This window comes from Mytilus trossulus, chromosome 2 (genome assembly GCF_036588685.1).
Source record: "Mytilus trossulus isolate FHL-02 chromosome 2, PNRI_Mtr1.1.1.hap1, whole genome shotgun sequence".
Lineage (NCBI taxonomy): Eukaryota > Metazoa > Mollusca > Bivalvia > Mytilida > Mytilidae > Mytilus > Mytilus trossulus.
Genome location: NC_086374.1, coordinates 73,728,543 through 73,740,463, shown reverse-complemented (window position 1 = coordinate 73,740,463; position 11,921 = coordinate 73,728,543). Strand labels below are relative to the sequence as shown.

The window sequence follows — 11,921 nt, the reverse complement described above, 5'->3', positions numbered from 1 at the left end:
GACGCCACCAACTTGGAAGCTTAACCACGAGTAGAAAGAAGAAAGTGTAAAAAAATGAATGTTCTATATCAGAGTGTCGAACACGCTATAAAGCACTAAAAAACTTTCAGTTATTGGAAGCTTATGACGGCACCCGAGAGAGAAAAATCAGCCAGACTATAAGAGCTCTGTGTATGATTAGTGGAGCGACAGAATGAACTGTTTCAGGAACTGTTATACAACAATAAAGCTAATACCTATTTAGCTTAATATGTATATAATATCAATCTATAATCGAATGAACTTGTTTACCTCTCATCCCCCCTTTTTCTAGCCCACCCACTCCTGCACAAATATACTTTTCATGTCTTATGATAACCAGAAATGCTATCACAAACACAATTACCATCATAGGATGTTACATTATGATGTTCTAGATAAATGTTATTAGAATTTACTAAGACGCACAAGATTTAAAGTTTACCTGTTAAAATTATAATCAATGTTTTGACACCGTCCCTTAATTTGAAGTCTTATTTGTCAACCTCAGCGTCGAGAATATACCTTTTCGTAACATGTCTATTAAATCATCATATATATGATTAGAATTATTGTGTCAACTGTTATCTTTAGCTCAAAGTATATTTATCTTATATAATTTGATAATTACCCAAAGTCCAGCAGTCAATGTTTATAATTCCATGGTCTATATTTACTCAGCGTGCACACTGTTACAATTTTACGTCAAACCATTGCAATATTGCATAAAGAGTTCAAGGTTAGAACACATTCATCCGTTCTAGATTTAAGGAAAAGTTATCAACGTCAAATGACTTTAGTATCTATTATAATCGGGTCGAGGTTATTGTAAAAATAAAAGGAGAGGGTATTTTTTTTCAAATAAATTCGCATTTTCCAAACGGCTTTTATAAAATTAAGATATGAGTTACTTGTATAAACTATAATACAATGTCTATGCTATTTATCGTTTTACTTGGTATTTTGATGTATATGTTTTTGTATTATTGTTTAAATAATTTTATATGATTATTTTATTAGATATTTCTAAATAAAATTCATGTGACGTTTTTACTTGCATCAGCCAAGATGATCACACTTAAAAGTCCTTACAACACCTGTTATACAACGAACAAAATTGAAAAAGCAAACTTTGTAGTTGGAGGCGTCATATTTCCGAAATGCTTCTTGTTCAAACTTTAAATTAAGAGAGCTACAATGTATGAATGCATATACATGTATCATGTCTGTAACGCAGTTCAAGTTTGATTATAGATAGATCAGTTACTACCATATTCGACCGTGTATAGTACGCAGTTATGTGTAGTACGCACCCTTTTCACCACCCCTTTCCCCCTAAAAGCGTGAAAAAAATAGATGATAAAATAATTTAAAAGTCTAGTTCACTGTAAAAATCATTTGATAGGGACCTATTATTATATTTAACGTTTGTAAAAGCTCGGGCATGCTCTTCAATATATTAATTTTAATAAAGCCTTATATATGTTTAACAAAAAGGCTCTTCAGAAAAACATATATACAGCATTATATGTCGTGCAAAAATATAATCTCTTGGTATTTGATGAAATGATTATGATAAGGAAAATAATTCAGTTGTGAGTCGATTGTTATTTTCTTCCGACCTCAATAATTCACTCACCCTTTTGGTTTTTTTTTATAAAAAAAATGTTTGCTGAGGATAATTGAGACAATACGACAATGTCAATTTTATAAATAAATATTTTATCTGATAAAAGGAATCGTACATCCCCAATAAACTTCAATACCAATAACACTGAATTAGACTTCATAAAGAAACTATGCATTACATAGTAATTAATGTACCATAACAAGACAGAAAAAACAACACACAAATTTAGTGTCTATTTGCAGAGGGCGGCTAAGATTTGTCTAGGCGGGACAAACGATCGTCTGCCATGTAATACCTGGCGATTGTCAACCATCACCACGTCATTTATCTTCCACGAAAAATCGATAGCTAGGTCATTTAGAGTATTTTCCAGTGTTGTCATAACATCAGGATCCATGGGGGATCCATCTCCAAAGGTAATTGATGTTTCTGGAGAATTTCTGCTGTCCTTCCAACCACGGTATACAGCTATTACGGAGTTAAACCATGTCATTTTACCAGTGCGTTTATCGTCCCTTATTGCTGGGAGAACATCTGTTATTGTTTTGAGACAGCCATCTGAAAGCCACTCAATGCTACCGACTAACTCTAAGGCTTTCTTCTCGGCTTCTTGCTTGTTCGTTGTCCCATAAGTAGATTGCCACCCTCTACCTATGGGTGACGTAGGATCGTCTCCGTTCGGAAGAACCCGTGTATACTTCACACCGAGTTCCAACAGTTTATTTACAAATGGTTCGTTTAATTTTAACATTTGCTGATAAACGAGATTAGATAAAACAAGGGGTGTCTGACCTCCTTCTGATGGGCTTATATTACAAAAGAAAAATAGAACATTTGGGAACGTCGGTACTTGGGCCATTTCATGGTGAAAGGGAATAAGCATTTCCGGTGGAGCTTCGTTTGATGTAAAAACGTCGCCGACCACTAACTTTCTTGGAGCTGCTCCACCGACATAAGGCAGTGCATCATAACCAAATGACTTGACGAATTTGTCGAACATTTCGGGGTTTTCTATTGGGAAGCCGCGGAATAAGACCGCACCATATTTTATCAAACACGATTCGACATATTGTCTGTTATTTTCAACCCAGTTACACGTCTTGTTAATGTCAGCAAGATCTGAGCTCTCAGCAGGCGAAACAATGTAAGGAAAAACCTCACCGCTAAACACTTTTTGTTGTGGTTCTGGAAGTTTTACCTCAATTAATTGGCTGGCCATTTACCTGAATAATGAAAACAGAATACATATACGTTATCTGTGCTGTAAAAGTTACATGCTATTTTTTTATTTACCGAGTGATTACCAATATGAGTTATAAGTTTGGGTTTTACGGATGAGATTCTAAACGATCATTTGAGTACTTATCTGATATACTCTAAAGTTAAAGTTTGTGTCTTTATGCTACTTCACATGTGAAATATAAACTTGGTCTTGGTTCATACGTAAAATGTTTCACCTCCATACAGATCCACAGATCCACATCGAACTCTGTATCTATCAGTTGATTTAAAACACTTGAACTGTCTCTCAAAGCGACTAAGCAATTTCATCTTTGCTAGCCAAGGGTTACGACACACTCCACTCCTCTCCAGGGAGAGAGAGAAGGGGAATAGATCGTAACCCTTGTCTTGTGAAGATGAAACAATTTGTATTTTGACATTGTTCATATTCCGTATGATAAATTGTCAACTGACGGGTGTTTTATAGCTTTTTTTTAGGTTTCAAGTACGGTTTGTTAGTAAGTTAAAGTATTTGTTGATTTTATTTGGTTATATAGCAGCCAAACAGCTTAAAACATTTAAAACAGTTTCAAGAACTTGACCATAGTCGCTTCTAGAGAAAGGATCTATAAGAAGGTATAGGTCAACCAATTCCTGATGATGATCGTAAAACATTTTACACACAAGATTTTTTTTCTCTGAACTTATAGCTCTTCTTGAAGTACTGCTGTATTGACTTCTCTGCATGTTAACGACGACCGTGGTAGTGAAAGTGAAATGAGATATACGTAAAAGACATTCAAACATAAAGTCGAAATTTAACTGTCAAAATCATGTCATAACACACCAAAAAGACCAGAGAACAAACAACAATATACACCAATATACATACGCGTGTATATGAACGACATACAATGGGATAGAAATTGATATATTCATCCTGTTTATTGATCATTCTTATTTCAAATTAAAAAATAAAACAGTTTAGATATCGGACAGACTTCAAGTTTTGGAAGTAATCTTAATTTCAAGTTCATTTTTGTTTTACTCTTTAGGTTGCCTTCTATTGACGTTTCCTAACATCTTAGTAAAGTGTAAACCCTTATTTTGAATAACCAGAGGTGGGTTTTAGTGGGCAGGAGTCCCGTCCCCCTTTTGTGGGGAAAAAATGGTTAATTAATAAGTTCCTACACAAAGATCTAGATGTCATACAAACATATACTTGACACTCCAAATCCTTAGATTGATGGTTAATGGGAGTTATTAGATGTAAGACCTCCTTGAAATAATGCACATGGGGAGAGCAAATCAATTTATCCATGTTTAATGATATTTCTTCATGTATCTGGGACTGTTTTCTGAAAACTATTTTTGTGAGTGTTATTTTGATTAAATGTTAGTACATGTATTATCGTATCACTAATCATTAATTGATTTACTATATCAGAAATGACTGCACACCGCCCCAACAAAATTTTTACTCACATGAAAACATGATTGGCGGGTGACGATGTCTTCTTGAAATATAGTTATTTATCTTGTTTCTTTTATTGTCAACACTGAAAGTTTTGAGACAGCCTTACTTACTAGCGCTTTTATATACATTATCGAAATTAAAAACCTATCTACAATATCATACTCTTCTGAAGAATAAGAATATATATTATTGTTTTATTATTCTAGAATGAACACACATTTATTTAGTAGCTTCTTGCTGATTTCTGCTACAAGAATATATTCATAAAACTTACCCTTTTAAATATATATAAATATAAATATATTATGAAAATATTTTCTTCTCTAAACAAAAACACCTTCCAAGAAAATTTTACTAAAAATTTGGTAAAAGCTAACTGGATTTGTGTAAGTTTTGTCTTTTAAACTAATTTTAATCACGTGGATGATGTATCAACTGATAAATTTGACAAAGTTGAAGTAGAATTCAAAATAAACCTTGACCAAATTTATCATGTGATAATGAAATGTTATTTATATTCTAATTCGTTAACTCAAACGCATATCAAATATTAATCAAATAAACACAAAACTCCTGATGCAGATCCAGGATCTGGAAAAGGGAAAAGGGGGAGTGGAGCCCCCCCCCCCCCCCCCCCCACCCCAACTAGACAATGCTTGGAGTGGAACAAAAGTCTGGATTATGTAGCTCCATAGGGGGAAATTCTGTCCACTACATCCGCCTCTGAACTACCATATTGGAGACGCGACTTGCAGAGGCAAGAGCACATTTGATTATGCATATGTGTATAATAATGTGGAAAGTTCATGTAGATACACCAAAAAATAGCAGCTTGTATACTGGTTGCCGACTCCTAGAGGTCCACAAATTTTAAAATAAATAATATTAATTATAATATCATTTATTTGGTAAAATGCGACTGTGCACTTTGACTGCAATAGTTCGAATTAAAATTCCGCTTAAATCCACTTGTGCATGAAACCCAATAACCCAACCGTACTATAAATAACTTAACATGTGTTAACTATTAAATGGTGTGTATCTGTACCGTAACCCTAATAAGTCTGATTCAAAGCAATGTGATCAAGAACAGAGAGTGAGCTATTCAGAATCAAAAAGGCAAAATAAGTTCTTGTCTGTAAACAAATGGTAAAGAAACCCAATATTGACAAAAGTTCAACAACAAACTAGTAACATTACATCAACAACTAACTGATTACCTTACACCAACAACAAACTGCTTGCCCTAAACTATTCCAAATTTATTCTTTGTGTAAAATATTGTGCTTGAACTTTTAAAAAGTGCAAGTAGTACAAGATCGGTACGTTGTGTTTTTCAGATGCCTTTTTTTCTTGGTTGACCGTTCGATCTGATGAGTCAATTGCTTTACCAGTTTGTTCTTATGCCATGCTGTTACACCACAGTTAAATGTCTGGGGGAGCTTTTGCATGCTTAACCTCGCCACATTCTGATTGTTGCTATCCCGAGTTAGGAGCCTGTAATAAAGTGGTTGCTGGTTGCTGTCTTTTATATTATAGTATGTACACAAATAAGGTTGTTGGTTTTTCCTCGTTTAAATTGTTTCACATTAATTAAGTAGATGCCTTTTCATAGCTGATTGTATAGTATTGGGTTTGCGCTTTGTTGAAGGTAGAATTACAACCCTTAGAGTCATACATGTCAGATTTCAATGATATGTCTATCTTGATATTCCCTGCCTCAACAGAGCGGCGAAAGATACCGAAAGGACATTAAACATATATTGGTTGCCCACCATTTATGAAATGTCCGCCAATAGATATAGGAAGATGTGGTGTGAGTGCCAATGAGACAACTCTCCATCCAAATAAAAATTTAAAAATTAAACCATTATAGGTTAAAGTACGGCCTTCAACACGGAGCCTTGGCTCACACCGAACAACAAGCTATAAAGGGCCCCAAAATTACTAGTGTAAAACCATTCAAACGGGAAAACCAACGGTCTAATCTATATAAACAAAACGAGAAACGAGAAACACGTATATATTACATAAACAAACGACAACTACTGTACATCAGATACATATTGTTTTGATTTTTAACACATCCTTTATGATTTGTTTTTGTGCTTCAAACAAAAATGTACAAGTAGGCCCCAAGTTTACATGTCATTTTATTGGTTATTTTAATTTTGTTGCACTTTGAAATTTCGAAATACACATTTTTGGAAAAGGGACTAACAACCTAATAGAAATCGTTAAATTTTACATTTTAAATGCATCAGCTCACAAGGGAAGCCAAACATACCAAAGGCATATTTCAAACTCACAAGTCGAAAACGATCTGAATATGTAATTGCAAAAAACCAAAAAAAAGATCGAAAGACAGACAACAGTTTCAAAACACCACAATGAAAATCAAAGTCTTAGAACAAACAGAACCGCACCAAAAATCCTTGTTGATCTCATGTGCTCCAAAGGTGCAAGCAGATCTTGTTCCACATTTGTCACCCGTCTTGTTGCTCGTTCATGTAAGTACAATCCCGGTGATAAGTCTAATTGTGTAGGTCACACTCGAGGAAAAGAGGATTTGAGTGTGGTAACGACAAAAAAAAAACATATCCGTCGTCATCTGTGAAACACATTTAGATCAACTAATGCATGATTGTGTCCGTAAAGTTTTAGGAGGGGTCATCATGTTAGACCACTTCGTTTATATCTGGTACAACTAGTATATAAAATTCCCACCTTTTTTTTTGGTCATGAACAGCCATATGGTAACAATGGATATCAATATTTCATTAGACAGTAATTGTTTAGCAGTTACTTATCCAAACTATGATTGTACCCATAAAATTATGTAACTTTTGATTAATACAAATTAAAAAACATTTTACCAGGTTTACATACATTTTGTTATATCAAGCTCTTCATTACAAACTGTTCATAATCATATTATTTTACGACACTTGGTATAATGCAACGCTTCCTGTCTTATATCCTAAGTAGATAACATTCTGTTCTTTACTGTAATACACAGCTATCGGATTATCAAGATCATCTCGATCAGTCAGTAAGACTTTACTGTCTTTCCCATCCTGTTGTATTAAGGTCAGATTATTAGAATATTGACCAACAACAAATACGTTCTGATTATTGTCCACTGATATACCACTCAAGGACGCAGATTGATTCTTTAATATCCAGATTGCTTGTCCTGTCAAGCTACAGCAGTGTACTGTTTTGTTTTCCCGGTTAGTATAGTATATCCTGTCGTTCGTCGTTGTGATATTTAATACACTCAAAACATCGATAACGATCGTATTTAACGTCTCTCCATCCAGATCCATCACCACTATGCCTTTTAGGTATACAACAACATACAGCTTCTGGTACTGGTAAGATATTCCCTTGCAGATATTACTACATAGTACCTTCTTCCTTTCATTAGTATTCGTAGTGTTTATAATTTCCAGATATTTAGAACGTGGATATGTAACAGCAATACTATCGGTATCTACTGCAGTTAGATAGACAGTATGGTTTATCAGGGACAGGAATGTTACGGATATGTTTTCCACTGTAATTGTATTCCATTAATTTACCTCTTTCAGAAGCGTCTGTAATTATAATTATGTCATTAGGTAATATGATACAGCTAGTGATTGGTCTTTCTGAGCCTTTGATATCAAACTTCTGTTTAAGCTGCAGACTGATGTTACGTACATTGTGTAATGATTCCTGGATCTCTATCTGAGCCTGGTCAATCTTTGCATCTTTTAATTGCAGACTAGCCTTAGTTTCTATAACTTTAATTTCTCCAAACTGTCTTACCTCCTTCAGCAAGGAACTTATAACGTGATGTTCTCTAGTTCCAATCTGTTATTCGTACACTCTCTTATCTCTTCTTTAAGCGATCGAAAATTCTCAATGATTTTTTTGTTCAATTGGTATATTCCTAGAAACACTTGCAGTTCAGATGCAAAACATTTCATATGAAGTGTCTGTTCTCTAAGTTTTTTTAACTCTTTTTTTTTTGTTTCAATTGATGGAGAATTTCAATACTTTTTGTTTTACTACTCAAACGTGTAGATTTTAAGTTGAGGAGCAATTTTCTTTCGAGTTCATCCAGGTAGTTTTGCAGATTAATTCGAGTGTCTGCAATCGTTTTCTTAATTGTTCTTTTATCTTTTTCTACATCTTTCAAGGCTATTTCTTGATCGTTTATACAATGCTTCACGTTGACCAACGTTCTTGAAATAGTTCCTTCTAAGTCTGAGAGTGCAATTGATTGTTTAGCGTTTTTAGAGGCTTCTTCGATCGAGATAAGAGGGACACACTTTATGTTCAGATGGAATACAGACGACACATACCGCAATATCGTGCTGCTTGCAGTATCGATCTAGCTTTTTATCATGAATCACACAGTTCAGATTTACTGTAATTTCCTGTACTTTAGAATAGTCCTCAATCGAAACCATCTTGTGATTTATAGAAATATTCATAGATTTATGAGATTGTTCACATTCTCCACAGAGGCTTCTTTACATTTGGTACACCATTCCTTTGCGTTATTCGTGATATTTTTGAATGCACACGGACCACACGATAAAGTCAGTTCAGATGCCATTGTACTTCCTGTTCAAATATATGACATCTTTGTTAAGAAAATTAGTAAAACATTCGTTGTACATGTCAACACAAAACAATCTCAACCCAGCCCCTATACCTTAAGTCAATGTGGGATAAACAAACACACAGCAATACGCACAGTAAAACTCATTCCTTTAAGTAAACTTATCATAAACATTTACCAATTCAACATTGTATTTACTAGTAGATATATATAAATATATTTGTATCAGTATAAATACTGGTATTATTATCAGTAAATTAAAACCAATCTTAATATAATTGGTATACACATATGTACATTCACGGTTCTACAATCTGTTCATACATATATTTTGGATTTGCACAAGGTCATGTTTTTCTCTAACTATAAATGATGTCTTACACTAAATCTATTGGATATTTGATGTTTACTGATTTTTAGTAGTTGACATTGGCTTTGAACTAGCTTTCAGTATCTATGAGTACTCTCAGATCTGTACTGCGTGCTTTTGTGTTGTCGATATGATGAGTTGATCCCTTTTCAACTGATTTTGATAGCTGGTTCTTGTGTTGTAGTTAAACAACACTGTCCAAAGTTAGGGGTGAGTTTGGCGCCTACAAACACATCATTAACCCCACTACATTATGTATGAGCCTATCCCAAGTCTATAACCAGTTATTCAGTGGTTTTCGTTTGTTGCTTTATATCATATTTGTTTTTCATTTATTGTTTTGTACATAAATCAGTTCATTATAGTTTTATCGTTTGAATTGTTTTATGTATATATTTATTTATTTTTTTATTATTATTTTTTTTTTGGGGGGGGGGGGGGGGGGGCATTTTATGGTTTACTATGCCGTAATGGGTTTTACTCATGGTTCAAGGCAACATGGCGACCTAAAGTTGTTAACTTGTCTCTGGTGGAGGGTTGTCTCAATGGAACATCATACACCACATCTTCTAATTCATATATATTAATGCTTCGACTAGAGGCTAAAAGGTTATTGCTCTTAAAAGACGGGGTGGTTTTTGTGTTTGAACAAATTTTATAGAAGATAAGGAGAGGCTAGAAACTAGACACTAGGGGCAGATTGAAAGTGTTTTGAAATAGAGATCCAATCAAATTTATTTGTCCATATACCTACCACTTGTGACCAAATATGAAATACAAAATTGCACACGCGGAGATTTAATGATCATGCTTTAAATTATTGTTGCAAGTCTAAAGAATAAAGGTTTAAGAACAAGTATCCATCAGCTGATCTAAACTGACAATTTTCAATGTTTCATGTACTGTAAATGCAATCAGATCAGCATTTCCCTGTGAAACGTAATATTCACAATCATTTCATACTCCAAAAACAGTTATAAACCTAAAAAAGAATATAGTATCAGAGAAATAAACTTGGCCACGAAAACTTAATCTATACCTTTATTACTGATCAATAAAAATAGTCTTGATCAGAGCGATCCCTGTGAGTGTCTGTCCTTGCAGAGATCTTACATAATTCATGTATGGTTTATCCATGTTATCAGAAATAACAAATGATACTGTTATATTTCGCAGTAGTAGTGTATATTGTGATGTTAAAAAGTATTGCTGTCTCTACCCTTCAGGAACACTCTTAGAAACTATTAATGATTAATACAAATATGAGATTAAGGTTCATCATAACCTTTTGGCTAATACCCAGGTAGCACAAAAACATTGTATTGATATTTTTAGAATATATTTCAAAATGTCACCAAAATATCATTCAAAAACATGTTTTTGACGTGATTTGTCTGGCTGTACTCATGTGAATAGCATATTTTCTGAAAATATTTGTTCTGAATGTTTAAAGAGCATAATTCTTAAATATCTTGATTTTATATTGAAATAACATAATTTTGATATTATTCAGTGTCAATTGAAAATATCCAGACAACATCTTTCAAACATCTGGACAAAATATTCTTCTAATGTCTTAGACTAGGAAATGTTTTATTGATGTCTTCCAAATGTTTTGTTTAATTATTGTCTGTCAATCTTATTCCTCATTTATTAAAAAGGTGATGTACTATATCGAAAGATTATAAGTCATTTCATAAATCAACCACTGAAAATTGGAGAGTGAACAGTTTCACTCGTGTCAATGATGGGTTGATATGTACATAAACTGATAAAAATGAAAATATATACAAATTGTATTTGTTGTTTTGGGCTGGTTTTAAATATTTTTTGTTTGTGCATAAAATTATTCAATCATTTAGGTTAATACATTTAAATGACTACACAGATTTTAAAATGTTAGATAAAGAGAAGGAAGTGCACATTTTTTTGTTAGAACATTGGAATAATATAATTTTCAAGTATGTGGTATAAAGGGGGAGATAAGTACCCAATACGTTGGCATGTTGTTGACACAATGTTGGCTTATATTTCTTTATTGGCATGAAATATCAATGATGTTTTTTTTATAAACACTGTTTAAAAAACTTTGAATTAGGCAAAATACAAAGAATTTTCTTGTTCTAGGCATAGATTAGCGTAGTCCTATCTTATGGAAAGCCAACGGGGTCAAAATTGTTAATTCGTGACTTGTCAATTTGTAACTTGTAACTGTGTGATTTGTAATGTATATTGATATTTTGTAACTTGTCGATTCGTTAAATGTCGATTTGTAAATTGTCTATTTGTATATTGATGTTTTGTAACATGTCGATTCGTAAATTGTCAATTTGTATATTGATGTTTTGTAACTTGCCGATTTGTAAATTGTCAATGTGTATATTGATGATTTGTAACTTGTCAATTCGTTAAATGTCAATGTGTGAAATGTTGTATTATGCTAACGATCATTATGACGACAGATGGCGCTCGGTATAGAGCTCTTCTTATGTGTATAAGCCTCCTGTAAGTATGTGCACCGCCATATGGAATATATACCAAAGTAATTTAAATCAATTCTGTACACCACATATATATAAAAGAAAACAAA

At 33.4% G+C, this 11,921-nt stretch overlaps 1 protein-coding gene across 1 annotated transcript; it reads right to left on the bottom strand.

The window, feature by feature from the left end:
- Positions 1-1,719: 1,719 nt before the first annotated feature.
- Positions 1,720-4,737, bottom strand: LOC134705393 (uncharacterized). Its single transcript, XM_063564131.1, has 2 exons — positions 4,621-4,737; positions 1,720-2,871 (listed from the first exon to the last, which is right to left on the bottom strand). Exon 2 carries the CDS (start codon positions 2,865-2,867, stop codon positions 1,881-1,883), a length of 987 nt encoding a protein of 328 aa, XP_063420201.1. The 5' UTR covers positions 2,868-2,871; positions 4,621-4,737; the 3' UTR covers positions 1,720-1,880.
- Between the last annotated feature and the right edge of the window lie 7,184 nt (positions 4,738-11,921).